This window comes from Perca flavescens, chromosome 11 (genome assembly GCF_004354835.1).
Source record: "Perca flavescens isolate YP-PL-M2 chromosome 11, PFLA_1.0, whole genome shotgun sequence".
NCBI classification, from domain to species: domain Eukaryota; kingdom Metazoa; phylum Chordata; class Actinopteri; order Perciformes; family Percidae; genus Perca; species Perca flavescens.
This window is the reverse complement of record NC_041341.1, coordinates 35,154,676-35,174,868: the sequence shown is the minus strand read 5'-3', so window position 1 is coordinate 35,174,868 and position 20,193 is coordinate 35,154,676. Positions and strand designations below refer to the sequence as shown.

The following is a 20,193-nucleotide window of genomic DNA, read 5'->3' as shown; positions in this document are numbered from 1 at the left end:
AAGTGTCAAAGTATATGGGAGCTGTACCACTTTTAATTTGGGTATGACGTTTAGACCAAAAAGCATGGAATTTCAAGCATTTCTTCAGCCACTTCTGTCTACAACAGTCAAGAACCATTTTGCAATTATGTAAGCACATAATGTAATCTGAAAACTGCTGCCCTGATTAAAAAAAAACAATACAACTGATCTCTGCTGGTATTCTGTTTGGAATGGAAATTTCTAAGTGACCCCAAACTTTTGACCGGTAGTGTATCTTTCCTCAATTTGGATGAACTATTGGTAACCCATCGTGTGATGGAAATTTGAGTTTATGTAACTAAATGATCTTATTTGTCCCTGTGTCTTTGTCCTCCAGCTGACATGGATCTGCCGCTGCTGACTGTGACGCCGTGTGGACGAAACTTGTGTGTGGAACTTCAGCCTCCCATGGAGCACCTTAGGGGGATCTATGATTCTCTGCAGTACAGACTCAGGATACAGGATACAGGATACTCAGGCAGCAATACAGACAAAGTTCAGTGCTGTACATATACTCACATACAGAGTCATGAGAGTTTTAGGGCGCTTTCACTCCTATAGTTCGGTGGACTCGTTGCGATTCGGGGGGTGAAGTTGCAACATTGAGTACATTTACATGCACACCAATATTCCACTATTATTCCGAATATGACAATATTCTGAATTTGATACAGGTCACTAGGGCTGCCATTTCTTTAGTCGATTTGTCATTTTTTTGTACTTATTCATGCTTAATTACTTATTTCCAAGAAACTTCTGAGCACATTTATGGTAAACACAAAATTTAAAGTGGTGCTTTTGCAGGATTAATTGTGGAAAAACGCAGTTTTACAGATGGTTAATTAACTACATTTATATTGTGCTTTTCTAGTCTTAACCACCTCGCAAAGCGCACAGCTCTGTCTATTAAATCAACTAATTGATTAGTCGACAAAATCGTATAAGTGCTAGTCAACTTAGAATGTCTTTAGTCGAGGACAGCCCTATAGGTCACGTAAACAGCATATTCCGGTTGGATATTCCGAATAAGGCCTTTTTCTGAATATAAAGGCTGTTATTATATATTTGCCTACAATAGCTGCACCACAAGTGGGATGTATAGAGTGGAGTACAGTAGGCTCTAAAACGGGCTGTTTTAACTGTGCGCATATGAAATTAGCGTGCCAGCAAATTGGCTTGAGTATACAGCTTTGCAGCACTGGCGCTGCACATAATCATCATCATTATCATCATCATCATCATCATCATCACCACCATCAAATAAATGATTCCTGATGATGTGACCCAAATATCTCACTTTGTTTACCACGTTCAGTGCTTTGTCTGCCATAAAGAACAAATGAAAAACGTTCCTCTGATCCTCCTTCAGTAATGTAATCATGGTAACAGTCTTTTTAGAGTTAAATTTAATTCATACTGCACACCATACTGTGGGCAACATACTGTAGGCCAGCACTATACTGAGTTATCAGCCTACATTAGATAGTTAATAAGACCATACATCCAGTTTTGCACTCTTTTAACTTTTAGAAAGATCCTCTGTATACTAATTGAAGAGAAGAGGTGACAGTATTCCCCCTTGTCGGACCCCATTAGTCACTAAGAGGGGTACAGATATACTTTTATCCCATCTAACCTGCATGGTTTGATGCATATACCAAAAGTGCAAAATCCTTATCAGATATTGGGGGCCCCTTGCTCAATTTAGTCAACAATTTCCATGATTTCTACGGTCAAAGGCTTTTGACGCATCCAGACAACACATAAATATTGTAATGTTATGTCTTCTATACTCAATAACAACCAAATTTGAAACCAAATACATTTTCAGTGGTTATGAGGTATTCTTGAAGCCTATCTGACCAGATTGGTTCTAATACTTTGCAAAGTGCCAGGGCAATTGGTCTTGCTGGTTATTTTTACCGGTTTTGTCTTTGACTACAGGCACTAATAGGAAAGATAAAATAGAATCAGCCTTCGGCTAGCACACTAATGATGTTCTTCTGTCGTTTGGTCAAAGCCACATGCTTTGTTAGCTGCCCATTTCTCAGTGGCATAGCACACTCCATCAGGTCTAATTACCACACCATCGTGGTTGGAAAGATCACCAACCATAACTTGTCACTTTTAACACAATTATCCCCATAATGTTTTCTCCACAGTTTAGCAATATTTTCAGACCCAGTAGTGCCATCAATAATAGGTGGCAAGGGCATCTTAGTGTTATTGATAACCTTAATGTCTTACTTACTTAACTTAGAATCTGACTTCTTTTTGGAACCAGGGGAGTCGCCCCCATGCTGGAAGTTAGAATGCAGGTTTAAGGCACTAACGCATTCAATTGCTGGGCATGCTTTTTTCAGGCCTAGAAGTTGCCACTTGACCTTACCATAGCATTAGCTTCCTATGGTTTAATCTATGGTGGTAATGCTGTGTTTGTTATGTTGTTTTTTCTCTTGTACTAATCTGACATCTGTCTGTGTTCTCTCTGTGTGCAGTATAAATCCATCAGGTCTCTGAGACGAGTGCCTTTGGAGGGTCTGGCATCTGGCAGAGAGTACTGTGTCTCAGTCTGCTTCTCAGACGGTTTTGCGCCTAGGACATCCAGATACAGCCAACCTGTGTGTGCTTCCACCCCTGGTGTCTTCACTGCAGGCACAGGTCACTGTGTTTGTGTGCATGTTTCTCCTACTGTTATGTTTTTCAAATGCCACATCATCTTAAAGGCCTTGCACAGCCACACCGGTGTTTTCAATTCCCCTGGCTTATTAGCCATATTATTTACTCACTTACGTGACTATTAATTAGCCATATGGGCCGCTGGTAGAGAGAAAAAAAAGAGACTGGTTTGCCTTAGCAACCAGCTGAGTTTACAAGCATTTGCTGAAGAGATAGACAGCTAGACAACAGTTAGACTACAAATCAGACAGCAAAAAAGTTTTAGCATGTTTGTAGCAGTTTGCTATTTGTGCTGTGTAACACAGCTGCAGCGAATGAGAGCACACTGACATATTTTACATGTTTATGCCTGAACAAGTGTAGCCAGAGTAGTGCCTTGTTACTCACAAAGGTTTTATTGCAATTATAAGCTTTAAAGTTCCACTTTACTTTTCAATGCGACTTTTGTGATCAGATGCGCAGATTAGATATCAGCTGTGTTCGCTTAAGTGTGTCCTGTCTGGTTGGATAGTGAGCGGTAGCGGCGTCTCTAGGACTTGAGGACATCGGGGGCTTAGCCCGGACCTCTGTTGAATTGTTCTTTTCTTTACTTATTTTTTAAGGTACAATTTTTTTAAGGTACTTGTACTTTAATATTTCCATATTAAGCTAACTTTGACTTCTAATCTACTACATCTCAGAAGGAAATATACTTTTACTCCACTACATTTATTGACAGCTTTAGTTACTTTGCAGATTTAAATGATTTTTTAGAGTGATTTGTTTATTTTATTTTGGCCCCTGGCTCCCTCTGTGTTTATGTGTGAGTAATATGTCCCATGATGCCCTCTCCTCTCTGCAGACCCATGGATCGCAGCCTTGTTGATTTTGTTGGTGATGTTGGTTTTGGTCGTGGTGGCCCTGCTGGTCTTTACTGGTTTCATCTGTCTGAGGAGGTGGTCATTACCATCAGTCCTGGTAAGTAACAGAATCCATTGTAGTGTTGAAATCCGTAGCTGGTGTTGCAGCACTAAAGGAAGCAGTTGTTGGAAGGAACCCAGACTGCCCCTCTAAGTTAATTAGTAAATTTGTTGGTGGTTTAAAAGTTTTCACTCACTTTTTTAATTGGCTTTTTTATTTTTTTAAATGAGCAAATAGTCAGAAGTCATTACTGGAAAAATGGCATGCCACATCTCTAGCATTACATTAATATTCAAAAGGAAGTAGATCTGAAGAGGTCCTTTTGAATGCAAAAAAAGTAGTGAAACATATTTGTGTACACTACAGTACTGTCTCCATAGTGTTGCTACTTAAGAACTTTTGTGGTTTTAGATCTCTGTCATCTCACTATTAGACTCTTTGAAGTAGAATCATCTGTAGTGTGATATGGAATAGACAACTTGAATTGTAGTCATTTAAAGTACAGTTCAACATGATCCAGTTTGACATGATGTGTTGTTATTTTCTTTACCATATAGTAAATATGTCGTTTTGTTTGTGGTTTGACTTTTTCTGAGTAAATTAGGAAAGAACTGCCGGCGGAAACACACTTTGTGCACATTACTCGAGTGTAATGTGCCATGCCTGTGGTTGAACTGTGGTGTAAGACGAAAAGGCAGACGGCTGCAGGCAACTGTGCTGTTCTTCCATTTTCTTTTCTTTTTTTCTTTTGCAACATCTGTTTGATGTACCTAGTTTGTCTTGTTATTGAGCTGCCAGTGGTGGTGTAGACGTTAGATGGTCCAAAAATGAAAAATGAGGCCTGTAGATCTAAAGAAATACTCCATATCTGAGTACCCTTTATGCATGTTATTTAATTCTCATCTAGTTTGTTGGTCCGTGTCTGTGATGAGCCACTGCAGCTGTAGAGGTGTGACAGTGTCTCGCTGGGCAATTGATTCTGTTGCTTTTCTGGGTGAGATAAACACAAATAAAATGTGTACAATATGAACATTTCTGACTTGGGCGACTTTTGCTGACATGCCACCTGTGATATCCCTTTTTCATGTCACGTACAGTGGCCGTCAGTGGCAGCAGTACCCCTGCTCAGTTTCACCTGGAGAATAACGTTAATGCTTTACCTCGAACCATCCAGTCCTCGATTAAAAAAAAAAATGGATTGATCGAAATCAAACCAAACCAATGGCAATTTTATTTCTATAGCTGATACCTTCTTGTATTTTAGTTTTCATATCACATTTTCTAGTTTGTAATTTCCAGTTATATAACATTTCTTAATGTTAGACATTAAATGCCTGTCTCTGCAGTAATGGAAATAATTGTCCAGGACTTTACTATTATATCTATTATTGTTGATGTATAGATGAACGTTGTCCAAACACCAAACCAAAGGGGAAAAAGGAGTTCATTGTGCACCTTCCTCAAGCAATGTGTTGTCACTGGAGCATTATCCACGCACTTGACATGTAAATCATGTTCCTCAGTTAAAGTCTTCGAATGTTTTCGCTTTGTTTTGAATATCTTCTCTCCTTATGTATCAAACAGACCCCAAACATTACTCTCCTGTACATTAATGACTTACCTACAGTCTGTGAACATTCTACTTGTCTCTTATATGCAGATTATGTCATTTATCTGGACATCAAGCTCACATTTGAAGCGCACACAAACTTATAAATACTAATCCGTCCGATCAATTACATAATTGCCTTTTTCCTTCTTTATTAGTTACTATTTTCCAAGATAATACTCTGATGGATTTGGGGGAATAACTAAAGCTATCCTTTTTTTTCTGAAATAAAATACCATATTAGAAATACTATTTTTTACAATTTAAACATGTATTCTTTCTTCTTCCGGAACATTTCAACAACAATCTCTTACCTCAATCTTTCCGATTCTTTAATTGCAACCTATTTCTGTAGACATTTTCAAGTTTTAAACTGCATCAGGCCCACAACTGGTAATGTTTTACATTGCTACGATTTTACAAGTTATGAACCTGGAAAAAAACATAGGGGGGTTGGCAGTTTCTAAAGTGAGATCATTATTCAGTTGGCAGTCACCAATAGCTTTTGAAACTTTTGAAAATTCATATCAGTCATTGGCTTTATTTTATTACAGCACGCTGGGATGTAAGAACTGGTTTGGGCGTGGGCGTCAGTTACAGTTAACCTTTACATTTTTGTGGTGTTTGTCTCATGCAGGGGGATTTGAGGACGCTTTCTTGTAAAATAATATGTAGTTTCATGTTCCATTATTAATTACCTTAAGTCAACCAGAGTGACAGCGAGATGTAGAGGGGGTTTCCCCTCACCCCGGACTTGTATGTGGCCGATAAATTAAATGCGGAATTTGGAGGCCATCCGTTGCTCACCAACAGTTTCTTTCCCCCGCACTTTGTGGAACCCCACTTCCTTTAATATGATTCAGCAACATTTCCACTGCTGGGAAACATGTCGCCTGATAGCACAGAAGGGATACAGCTTCATTTTTGTCAAATGTCGGAACATGCACACATGTGAACAGTCTGATAAGTTGAGGTCGGGCTTAAAGGACAGCTAAGCATCCATTCTGTCAAAGTGTCTTTGAGCAAGAATCCCTACGAGGGTCAGCCGCTGTTCCTGTTGTGACGCATTAAGAGTTTGGTTCGGTTTAGCAACTGATAGCTTGTGTAAAGATATAACCGCATTCAATGGAAACGTCCTTCTGAATTTGTCTAAAATTATAACATTATTATAACATTTGATTAGTCAGTTAATCAGGCCACATCACCATGACGTTGCGCAAACACAAAAATCACTTTGGGTAGACAAATGGCCGTCGATTTGAATTACGGAGATATGTGAAATCTGTTAAAGTATTTATTTTCTGTTGTCATTTTAAGTAGTATATATATATATATATATATATATATATATATATATATATATATATATATATATATATATATATATATATATATATATATATATATACACATATATATATATATACACACATTATACACATATATATATATATAATGTATATATATATATATATATATATATATATATACATATATATATATATATACACATATATATATATATATATACACATTATATATATATATGTATGTATGTATATGTGTATATATATATATATATATATATATATATATATATATATATATATACACACATATATATATATAATGTATATATATATATATATATATATATATATATATATATATATATATATATATATATATATATATATATATATATATATATATATATATATGTATGTATATATATATATATATATATATATATATATATATATATATATATATATATATATATATATATATATATATATATAGAAACGGCTAGAAACTGTCTGACTTGAGAGCAGATTTCTGTCACCGTCCCCGGCTGCTGTCGCCTGCTCTCGTCTACTTTACAGGCGAAGCGCAGTTCATCTCCAACGAGCCGAGAGTTCAGTTCATCTCCAACGAGCCGAGAGTTCAGTTCATCTCCAACGAGCCGAGAGTTCAGTTCATCTCCAACGAGCCGAGAGTTCAGTTCATCTCCAACGAGCCGAGAGTTAAGTCGGCAGCAGGGCAGTCGGGACTCACCCGGAAATGGCGAGCGGAATGAGGTGACTAGAGTCTCTCAAAATCTGACGACAATCTTCTAAACTGACCTTTGTTGAGCTGAGATGAAGACAGATTCAGCAACTGCACGGCCTATTTCTCGCTTAAAATGTTTTCAGAAACATGTTTCAGTGAACTATTTTAGTACAATATGAGATCGTATTCTGAACGGCCGCCATGACAGTCTGGCTCTCAATATCCGGAGAAAACAAACCCATGTGACGCGTTCGTCCAATCAGCTGCCGGTTTTCATTACTTGGGCAACAATACAGAGTAGCGCCGCCTGCTGTTATGTAGACGTATTACGTTTCTCAGCCGCCACATGAAGTAAACAAACACAGCTGCGTTAATTTAATAAACGAGTTAAATATTAAAAAATTAACGCAAAAATTAACGCGTTAATTTTGACAGCCCTAGTGTGTATGTGTGTGTGTGTGTGTGTGTGTGTGTGTGTGTATATATATATATATATATATATATATATACACACATAAAATACTGTTGCCATAAAGTCTAATTTAATGAGGCCTATAATCTCAACTTTGTGTTGACATTGTGTCACCATGAGGAAGGGCGATTTCACTTCCATGTTTGAGCATCAAGGTCATGTGAATCAGTGATAGTGATGTAATGGACGGCAGCTGTGTTTAAATATTCTGCCATCCCCCCCAAATATTCTGCCATTCCCTCCCCCCATTGTAATGTATGAGTGCATTGGGGAGGACAAAACACACCTTTAACTATGACCTCAGTGATAAACATTTGAATTTAAACTTTTCAAACTCATATTCAAATGATGTCCCCCAAAACCAAACTTTGTCAACATCTGTTTTGTCTAAAGAAAAAAAATGTCTTATGAGTTTGTCAGCAATTGATTTTTCAGTGAGGTGAACAAACTTTCTTCTCATTTCAGGGTTCCATCTAGTGGACTGAAAAAGCAAATACCTTATTATTCTAGTACCAAAAGGTTACATTCTCATGTGCAATTTATATAATAAAAGGTCAGTACTTGGCATCCGTGTATCGATACAGTATTGCCACGGATAATATTGCGATACTATGCTGTATCGATTCCCCACCCCCCACCCCTAGTACCTAACAAAGTTGCCACTGAATGTATTTTAATTTATTTTTATCAATAGTGAATAACATATATATATATATATATATATATATATTACATTTGTTGCAGCCCTACAGTTAGCCTTAATTAACTCTCACACTAATGACAACTCTATGCAGTGTTGTAATGTAACAAAGTACAAATACTTTGTCACTGTACTTAAGTAGAATGTTCACGTACCTGTACTTTACTTTATTTATAATTCCGGAAAACTTTATTACAACACTGCATAGTTGGAAAGAAAGAGTCTTTCTCACAAAAAAATGTAATTCTGTTTCTGTTCTTCTCTTTGTTGATGTCAGACTTGATGTTTAAGAAGGTGTGGAAACCCTGAATATTATGCTATAATATAAGGAAGCCACAATAAAGTTCATAATCAAAATTATTTTTTATTTTTTTTAACTTCTAATATTAAGTACATTTTGATACTTAAGTACAGTAAATATCAGATACTTTAAGACTTTTCCTCAAGTAATATTCAATAAGGGGGACTTTAAATTCTACCAAAATCATTTTCTGGTATAGATACTTGTACTTTTACTCAAGTATTGCTTCCAAGGACTTTATACAAGAACTGACTCTGTGTCCCAGCCTCCCAGAGCAAAGTACCATTCATTTGATAAAGGGATTGAAACAAGTAGTCAAATATCACTGATTCCTTTCATGCTGACTAAAAATCAAGAGATTTCAGTTGTATGGGAGCAGCAGGCGGAAGGGCTGTTGAATATCTGCTATCTAAAAACAAGATGGTTGGACTACTGTTAATCTGCTTTATTGGTTTTAACATATTTCATTTGCTCTCTCTCTCTCTCTCTCTCTCTCTCTCTCTCTCTCTCTCTCTCTCTCTCTCTCTCTCTCTCTCTGTGTCTCAGGACATCCATCACATAGAAGGGCTTGTAGTGGTCGCATCCTGCAAGACGTCCCTGTCTTCTCTCCTGGATGTTAATCCAACGGCGCCCTCTTCAGGCGAAAAGAGGACCAGCCAAACATCAGACCAGAGCGACGCCGAGAGTGAAACAGAGAGCACTGGTGGGACCGGAGGAGGAGGGTATAAACTGCGGAGGGGCACTAACCTGCTCTCTTCCTCCTACTCATCTCCATCGTTGTTGTCGGCTCCTTTATGCGCCGAGCCGGAGCCGTTGCTGCCGAGCTTCTCCTCAGACCAAACGCCATCAGACTTCTTCCATCCCCAGCCCGAACCCTCCGTCTCTGCAGAGACACATTCCCGTGCTGGACCCAAGGATTCTCTGCCGATATCAGAGACGAGTTCAGGCCCTGCGGACGCAGACCTTTTGACTGTAGGAACAATCCAGCCAGAGAAGGCGGAGGAGAAGGTGGCGGGAAACGGGGACAGCCAGAATGTCAACCTCTTCACGCTGACCTTCGGCACGCATGGCGAGGAAAAGGAGGTGGAGACAGAGTCTTCCTCTGCTTCAGAGGTGTACCGCACCATCCCAACTCCGCCCTCACAAACTACGGACGCCAAGCACGTTTCCATAGCAACTGTTTCCTACTCTGACGATGACGAAGACGAGGAGGAAGATGAGGTGGACGAGCTCTCTGGATATATGAGGCGTCCATAGATGTCTGACAGGACTTATTATAGAAGTCTTGCGGTTTTCCAGCTGGACATTAGTCCGTTTCACGTCGTTTTACAGTCTCATAGTGTTTACAACGATACACTCAACTCCCGATTCGGTTCAGGATTTTAAGTTGGCGATACCATTCTCTGAGTTTGTTTTTTTTCTTCCAACAAATGACTAAAAAACATTCCTTTATTTCTATAAACCTCTTATCTCTTATCAAAAGGGACACTCAACTTGTATTTTATCTCAAATAACTTTCAAAGTGAAATCAAAAAACAATAATTAGATATTTTTTTAAACAAATCCCACATGAAAAGAAAAAAAGAAATCTCTTCAAATTAATAAATTAAGAAGACGTAGTCACGTGTGAAGTCAAACGTGAAACTAAAGTAGGTTACGCCCTAGGCCGTTTAAAAACTGCATCGCCATTCATTTTTTTGTCTCAACCTTTACACATTTATATCCATTTAGCCAGTTGGCATCCCTATTAATAATGTGTTATCACCAGTGTTATGGAATCAGACTGGTCTAAATACATTTCCACCAACTGAGTCCAGACCCTGAGCTCTGATATACTGTGATGAGTAATGCTCAGTGCAGCATGGACATAACTCCTCTCACACGTACAGTTATAAAATCAGTCGTCTAAAACGATGGGCCTCATGCAGGAACCGCTCGTGCAAACATTTGTTCTTTTAATTGATAAGACAGTTGTAGACAGGAAGCGGGGGGAGAGAGAGGGAAGATGTGTACGAAGGGCCCCAGGTCGGAATCGAACCCTGGGCCGCTCCACAATGGACTGAGCGTTGGTACATGCGTCGCCCAGGTGAGCTACCAGGGCGCCCCACAAACATTTGTTCTTAATGTAAGTAATATTATTAATATAAGTGGCACTTTTGAGTGATTAAGAAAACTTGTCACATTAATCAATTAACATTTTTTCTTTAGCACAAACTGCCGGAGACACGTTCTCATGTATAAATCTGGTTCAGACCGTCTGCCTGTAGTGCTCTTTTAAACTCCACTTCTTGACTCGCATGGACTCACCACTCCATTACATTACATGTCCTTTAGCTGACGCTTTTATCCAAAGCGACTTACAATTGCTATATATATGTCAGAGGCCGCACGCCTCTGGAGCTATTGGGGGTTAAGTGTCTTGCTCAGGGACACATTGGTTGATGTATCGCAGTGGGAATTGAACCCGGGTCTCCCGCACCAAAGGCACGTGTTATATCCACTGCGCCATCACCACCACACTCCGCAGTAGCCGACACTGTTGCCTTCATTTCAGCTGATTTATTTTCACTTAAAACAATCAAAAAACATGACAACACGTCTGAGTATCAATGCCCCTTCCTTTTACCACAGGCGACCATCATCTACTTAACCATAATGCATCCAGGAGTAATTGCACAATAATAAAATGGTTATTAATTCATAAATCAAAAGAAAAAAACACATCTGTCAGTAATCAAGCACATTGTGAAAAATACACTTTTACAACAACAACAAAAATAGCCCCAACACTCCAGCCTCTAATTGCCTATTACAGGGATCGTCAACAAGGGGTCCGTGACCCCTAGGGCGTCCTCAGAGTGAATGCAGGGGGGCCTCCAAATTAATCCAACATATTATAAGCAAACTGGCCTATAGGTAAGGTAGTCACTAAGGCCATCCACAAATACAGTTATTCCTAAGGATTCACAGTGCCACATGTAAAACATTAAAACATGATTTATAAAATCATGCAAACAACTATGCTAATAGCTTAGTATTACAGGTATGTATATAAAGGCTTTAGTCCGCCCTACAGGTTATTGTAGGCCCAGTTTAATATATGTAGTAGGGGGTCCCTGCGCCGTCTCTCTTCCAGTTAAGGGGTCCTTGCCTTAAAAAACGTTGAAGACCCCTGGCCTATTACATAGAAACTAGGGGTGGTACGGTTCACAAAACCCTCGGTTCGGTTCCTATCACGGTTTTAGGGTCACGGTTTTCGGTTCTGTACGGTTCTTGTTATTTTTTCTTTTAATCTTTAACACTCCAGAAATATACTTCAGCATATGATATATAGCTTAATTATCCACAATGTAGGATACAGTATTAAATAATGAGTGTGTGTGTGTGTCAGTCGCGGGGAGACCTGACAGGATCTAAACGCCAGCCGCTTCAGCGAGTGAAAAAACGTTACAGTACATTGATGTTAAAATGTCTACAGGTTGGCAGGACGGCCAGAAATGTTTTGCACCGTCTTTCGCTGTAAATTTTGTTGATAACTTGTCCACACCTCTTCTTTCACGCGAAAAGGAAACACTCTGAGGTCCCAGACGGGCACGAGGCCACATTGCGCATGTGTCGAACCGTGTGGCACACACACATTCCGAACCGAGACAAGCGGACCAAGCGGTTCAGATGTTTTTTCTTGAACCATACCACCCCTAATAGAAATTAGAACAGCTCATACATAGAGCCAATCATTTGGGGCAACTAAAGTGAATCAGTTTTTCAAGTCACTGTACTTATAAATCTTTCAAAAACATCCCATTTATTTTGTACTTCTTTAGCTTCCAGGTAAACAAACTGTTTGTTGCCGGGTCTCTGTCCTACTACAGCTGACGCTTTTTAATCAGGACACCGTGTACTCGTCCTTTAACTCCTGGCACGGTGTGTACAATGCCACCTGCAACTCTTTTATTTCTCGTCTTTGGGAGCTGAGAGCGTTGTGGGAAAGCCACTTGAGTAGAATAGTCCAGGGAGAGAGAAAGCAGGTACATGTCACATGTCATCCAGTGTATTATACTGAATATTTCTGACTGGTGATTTACAGTCTGGGAGCTTCTTAGGGCAATATTCAAACTTGAAATATGCTCCTTCGACATGCACTGAAACTTTGTGAATATAGCGAAGGCAGAATAGTAGTTTGCATAAAAGCTCCACATGAGTAATGTAATTTTTTTAGCTATGTCCATATCAGAATTTATTCACTTCAGCTCTATATAGTGAGACTAGAGCTGACCCTATTAGCTGCCTAATCAGAATGAAATCAAATGAAACCTCAACAATTTGTGGAATTTGAAATATATTTAAAATAAGTGTCAGGTTCATCAATTGAGACATTTTATACTTTGTGATTTGTAGATTACTCTTACAAACAGAAACACTTTAAGGTCATGTATGCAGCACATTTAAATTTATAAAACTCCAAATATTCATGATTCAGAGATGATAGTAGTCGTCATCATCATCATCATCATGTATTTACATTTTTTTTTAAATCCTGACTGACTGTTTAGGTTCTTATACATCATGCATTTCTGATCATGTTTGAACTGTGAATGAGGAATATGGATGAATGTTACACAGTTATCTACAGGACATGGTTACATACATGCCATTCTGTTTTTATTTTTGCCATATCATCGTCATGTTCAATGTACAATCATAATAACATTGCACTTATTGGAAGACACATTGTATCAGGATAGTAGGATAATGTATTGTGTCTAGTTGAAGTATGCAGCCAACTTTATTTCAGCAATATAATCGAATAAATTCCATTTATGTGACATTTTTTTATTTTTATACTCGTTATAAAATTGTAATGTCATGCTCATTACTCAGCCATAAACATGTACAATTCACAACTAATAAAAGTTACATTTTTACAATGCAAGCCATAGTTTGTCATATAATTGCAGTAAAAAAAGTACAAATTCTTCACGCTTACTTTGTACAAAAAGATACTAAAGCCCAGACGAATATACTAAACACAAGAAGGAGAAATAAAAGTCCCAGAAGAAGAAACAAGGTGACGTTGAAGTCGAGTGTGTGACTGTGAGATCTCACTCAGTTAAATGCGGGACTGGAAGGACAATATGCACAGGGAGGGACTTCTGGGGAAACAGAAACTCAGCGCTGCATATGACAACAACCGGTGTTCATTTCCCAACCCCCACACATACCCCAGCTCCCTCCCATCCCTCTCTATATGTTGTGTGTACTCTAACCCTAAAACCAGCCTTTTCTTGTGCGAGACGTTTAACTGCGAGCCAACACACATTCCATGGAGGGAAGATGGGGCTGTGGATGCTTCTCCTTCTGCTTTTACACCTTGGTAATGCTCCCTGGGTTGGATGTGGGGAGAAAGTATGGTGAATATGTTGAGATGAATGAATGCATGTTGTCACTGTTCAGGTCAGCTTTATTAGCGTTGTGAAGGGACGTTGTGTGTGTGTTTAATCCTCTCCGTCTCTCTGTGTTTACACCTTTGGACTGAGATGTGTGCAAGGTGTGTGTACAAGTGTATATGGATGTTGGCAGGAGGAGTAAAGGCTATGTTATTCTGTCAAACTTTGCTTGTAGAGCTCAGAATGGGCTCGCTTAGATGCATGCCACACTTGCAGGAAATGTTTCTGTGATTTGTGCAGCAATGTTTAGTGTTGCAGAGTTATAAAATAATAAGACAGACCAACCAAATATTACTGAATTCTAATATTGTCACTGTCACTCTGGAATTTCATAGTTCATGTTGTCCTTGTGTCCTCATGTGCAGGGGTGTGTGTTTCCCTCCCGGCGCCTTCCAATGTCTCCATCTCCTCCTTCAACATGGAGCACACGCTCCGCTTCCTGCCTGGCCTCGACACCCCCTCTGACGCCCACTTCGCCGTTCAAACCTCCAGCCTCAGGTATTCAGTCCACAGAAAGCCACGATAGAGCGGGAAGAAGAGGCGATAAGAAAGAGGAAGGTGACGGAAACACGGCCGAAAAGAGGCAGGATTTTCCGGCGGCACCGGAGCAATCCTGGTATTAGAACGTCGTGGATATAGACTAGCTTGGATATTAAAAAAAAGAGAGAACTTCTGCTGCAAAATTGTGCAATCAAGATGCAACCCTTAAATATATTTTATAATACATTTACATTAAGAATTGACGCCCAAAAAGTTAGTTTAAAAGTACTTTTTCCATGGTTATAAGGCATATATTTAAAGATTGATTTGGGGATTTTATTAATCGATATCAGATCACTCAACAGAGATTTTAATTGGAGAATGGATTATTTCAACCCAGTCTTCGATAAGCACAGCAAGGCAGACTAAGGACCATTATTTATGAATCATTATCATTATCTAGCGTTAAGCTCCGGACGCAGCGACGGTGGCTCTGCTAAAAAGTCTCAGGAGGGAACTTGTTCTGGTGGGACATTTGCACACTGAAAAAGAAAACACCACATACAATATTAAACAAAGTTACCTGTTGACATAATACAGTAAAGGGAACTAATTAAATGAGCTGATACATGGTTAAACCGAATTGGCTCTTACCAGTATATCTCCGTGTGTACTACGTCCACAGCAATCCCACCAATCGGTCCCAAAATGTCCCAGTTAGAGAGGAAATGACCTAAACATATTCTTTGTAAATCTTAACAATCATTCCCTAAAAGAACCAAGCAGGACTGCCTTATCACACCATCCAAATTTTCTTAAAAACTTGTCATTTTCAGCGTGTAGCTCGCTAGTTGGAAGTTGGTTGTTGTTTCCCAAAGCGAAGGGAGTCTGAGAACAGCAGCTCACAGGGAGCAGGAGGGCCCAGACCTGAGCGCCGGGTGTCAGGCTTTATCCTGGAAATGTACTTGTGTTGATCCAGACTAGCAGTGAGTTGACCAAAAGCCAAATTCACAAACAATCTGCAGCTCTTAAAGAGGGCACAGAACTTTTTGTTGTGTAATTTTGTTTTTTGTCTGCATTTCCTGGATGGTTCATGTCGTTTTAGACTTCAATGGCAGCACCAGTGTCCTTTCACCGTTTACAGATCAGCTTGGGAGAAGGGATCGAGCCAGATCCATTCTGGATTTGTGAGGCCATACACATATCCATATTTAACTGAGAACAACATTATGTGAGATATATAAGCTGACTTTTTTTTTTCTTTTCTTTTCTTATTTTTACATAAACGAAACACATTTAGGGATTCCTTTAAATTAGTATTTTTTTAAAGAATTGAGACCGAGGCATATACTGAGCGGTACGTTCTACTTGAAATTATTGTCAAGGGATCACCAAAGTTATCACACATTATCCTGAGGGGAACATGAATGTCCCACATTTCATGGCAGTATATGGTAAGTATTCAGATCCTTTACTAAAGTAAAAGTACTCTGCTACAAGTAAAAGGCCTGCATTGGAAATGTCACTTAAGTAAAAGTATGTAAGTACCACAAGGAAAATGTACTTAAAGTATTAAAAGTAATCACTTCAGCTGGACTTGTAGGCCGTTGTATTGTTGGCTAGTTACATTTATAATCAAACATCAGATTTTATAAACTACATGTGTTCTGTGTGCAGGAATCTGAATGTGTAAAGTAACTAGTAACTAAAGCTGTAACAGATGAATGTAGTGGAGTAACTAAAGTAACTAGTAACGAAAGTTGTAACAGATGAATGTAGCGGAGTAACTAAAGTAACTAGTAACTAAAGCTGTAACAGATGAATGTAGTGGAGTAACTAAAGTAACTAGTAACTAAAGCTGTAACAGATGAATGTAGCGGAGTAACTAAAGTAACTAGTAACTAAAGCTGTAACAGATAAAGTAACTAAAGTAACTAGTAACTAAAGCTGTAACAGATGAATGTAGTGGAGTAACTAAAGTAACTAGTAACTAAAGCTGTAACAGATGAATGTAGTGGAGTAAAAAGTCCAATATTTCTCTCAGAAATGTAGCGGAGTAGAAGTAGAAAGTGGAATGAAAAGAAAAAGATACAGTAAAGTACAAGTAGCTCAACATTTGGACTTAAGTACAGTACTTGAGTAAATGTACTTAGTTACATTCCACCGCTGCATGGCAGTCGATCCAGCACCTGTTGATATATATATATATATATATATATATATATATATATATATATATATATATATATATATATATATATATATATTTAACTCTTATGTTTCATTTTTGTTTCTCTTAAAGCCTGTGACTAAGCACTTTCCTTTTTGCGTAACTGTGACCAATATCATAACAAGTGAGTTCCTGGTATCAGGATGATGTGCACACAGCCCCCCCTTTCTAATCAGCTTGTTGACAAGAACCCTTGCCTCCCTCTCCACATTGGCCTTCACCTGCCGTGGTGAAAGGCTGGAACATTGTTCTTCCCAGTGGTCTTGGATTGTCTTTTATTCTCAGTCCCTCTGTATTTTCTCTTCCCCCCACCCCCCCAGGAGAAGGAACGTATGGAGGCCAGTGGCTGCATGTTCGCAGCTGACGGCCAGACAGCCGTGTAACCTAACCCGAGCCTTCAAGGACCCGCTGGTTCACTACCAAGCCCGCGTCCAGGCCTTCACAGCCACCCAGACGTCCCCGTGGACCGTGTCTGGCCAGTTCCAGCCTCTGACAGACAGTGAGACACACACTTATGTACTCTGTCAGACAGTGAGACACACACATATGTACTCTGTCAGTGAGTCACACACTTATATACTCTGTCAAACAGTGAGACACACACTTATATACTCTGTCAGACAGTGAGACACACACTTATATACTCTGTCAGACAGTGAGACACACACTTATATACTCTGTCAGACAGTGAGACACACACTTATATACTCTGTCAGACAGTGAGACACACACTTATGTACTCTGTCAGACAGTGAGACACACACTTATGTACTCTGTCAGACAATGAGACACACACTTATATACTCTGTCAGACAGTGAGACACACACTTATGTACTCTGTCAGACAGTGAGACACACACTTATATACTCTGTCAGACAGTGAGACACACACTTATGTACTCTGTCAGACAGTGAGACACACACTTATATACTCTGTCAGTGAGACACACACTTATATACTCTCCCAGACAGTGTACTATATATTCAGACAGTGAGACACACACTTATATACTCTGTCAGTGAGACACACACTTATATACTCTCCCAGACAGTGAGACACACACTTATATATTCTGTCAGTGAGACACACACTTATATACTCTGTCAGACAGTGAGACACACACTTATATACTCTGTCAGACAGTGAGACACACACTTATGTACTCTGTCAGACAGTGAGACACACACTTATGTACTCTGTCAGACAGACACACACTTATATACTCTGTCAGTGAGTCACACACTTATATACTCTGTCAGACAGTGAGACACACACTTATGTACTCTGTCAGACAGTGAGACATATACTCTGTCAGACAGTGAGACACACACTTATATACTCTGTCAGACAGTGACACACACACAGTGAGACACACACTTATATACTCTGTCAGACAGTGAGACACACATTTATATACTCTGTCAGACAGTGAGACACACACTTATATACTCTGTCAGACAGTGAGACACACACTTATATACTCTGTCAGACAGTGAGACACACACTTATATACTCTGTCAGACAGTGAGACACACACTTATATACTCTGTCAGTGAGACACACACTTATATACTCTGTCAGACAGTGAAATACACACGTATACAGTGGGGGAAATAAGTATTTGACCCCTTGCTGATTTTGCAGGTTTGCCCACTTACAAAGAATGCAAAAATCTACAATTTTAATCATATGTACATTCTAACAGTGAAAGACAGAATCCCAAAGAAAATTCCAGAAAATCACATCATATGAATTTATTAAAATTGATAACCATCTGATGAGGAAAAACCATTATTGGCCAGCACAGATGTCAAACGGTTTTTATAGTTGGTGACAAGGTTTGTGCACATTTCGGCAGGGATGTTGGCCCACTCCTCCCTGCAGACAGCCTCCAAATCATTCAGGTTCCGAGGTTGTCGCCTGGCAACTTGAATTTTAAGCTCCCTCCAAAGATTTTCAATCGGATTCAGGTCTGGAGACTGGCTAGGCCACTCCAGAACCTTGATGTGCTTCTTCTTCAGCCACTCTTTTGTTGCTTTGGCGGTGTGCTTAGGGTCGTTGTCGTGCTGAAACACCCATCCTCGACCCATCTTCAGCTCTCTCACTGAGGGAAGGAGATGTCGGTCCAGAATTCCACGATACATGGCCCCGTCCATCCTCCCCTCAATACGATGGAGTTGTCCCGTCCCCTTGGCTGAAAAGCACCCCCAAAGCATGATGTTGCCACCACCATGCTTGACGGTGGGGATGGTGTTCTTTGGGTTGTACTCGGTGTTCTTTGGCCTCCAAACACGACGAGTTGAGTTGAGGCCAAAAAGTTCTATTTTGGTCTCATCTGACCACATCACCTTCTTCCAGGCCTCTTCTGAGTCATCCAGGTGGTGAATGGCGAACTTCATGCGGGCCTGTACATGTTTCTTCTTGAGCAGGGGGACCTTGCGTGCGCTGCAGGATTTCAATCCATGACGGCGTAGTGTGTTACCAACCGTTTCTTTTGTAACTGTGGTCCCAGCTGCCTTCAGTTGATTCATCAGTTCCCCCTTGTGGTTTTGGGATGATTCCTCACCGTTCGCATGATCAGGGACACCCCACGAGGCAAGATCTTGTGTGGAGGCCCAGACCGAGGGAGGTTGGCGGTGGTGTGGTGCTTCTTCCATTTCCTGATAACTGCACCGACAGTTGATCTTTTCTCTCCAAGTTGCTTTCCGATTCTCTTGTAGCCCATCCCAGCCTTGTGCAGATCAACAATCTTGTCCCTGATGTCCGTAGAAAGCTCTTTGGTCTTGCCCATGGTGGTGATGTTGGATGCTGGTTGTTTGGGTGTTGACAGGTGTCTTTTATACAGGTAACGAGGTGAGGCAGGTGTATTTGATGTAGATAATTGGTTCAGATTGGGTCTGTGTCTTAAAGAACGACTAACTGGCTTATAGGAGCCAGAATACTTGCTGTTTGTCCAGGGGGTCAAATACTTGTTTTTCCTCATCTGATGGTTATCAATTTTAATAAATTCATATGATGTGATTTTCTGGAATTTTCTTTGGGATTCTGTCTTTCACTGTTAGAATGTACATATGATTACAATTGTAGATTTTTGCATTCTTTGTAAGTGGGCAAACCTGCAAAATCAGCAAGGGGTCAAATACTTATTTCCCCCACTGTATACTCTGTGAGACACACACATATATATACTGTCAGTGAGACACACACACATATATGTATACTGTCAGTGAGACACACACTTCTATACTCTGTCAGTGAGACACACACTTCCAGTACATACTGTCAGTCGGTCCTTATTTCT

The 20,193-nt window shown here is 39.7% G+C and overlaps 1 protein-coding gene across 1 annotated transcript in view; it reads left to right on the top strand.

Annotated features, from left to right (window-relative positions):
• Positions 1-20,193, top strand: part of crfb2 (cytokine receptor family member b2) — a 44,428-nt gene that overhangs the window by 9,026 nt on the left and 15,209 nt on the right. The window contains exons 5-11 of the mRNA XM_028590492.1: positions 359-516; positions 2,520-2,682; positions 3,542-3,657; positions 9,281-9,983; positions 14,013-14,108; positions 14,547-14,679; positions 17,212-17,390. Coding sequence (XP_028446293.1) covers positions 359-516; positions 2,520-2,682; positions 3,542-3,657; positions 9,281-9,983; positions 14,013-14,108; positions 14,547-14,679; positions 17,212-17,390 — 1,548 coding nt within the window. The remainder of the gene's footprint in view (positions 1-358; positions 517-2,519; positions 2,683-3,541; positions 3,658-9,280; positions 9,984-14,012; positions 14,109-14,546; positions 14,680-17,211; positions 17,391-20,193) is intronic.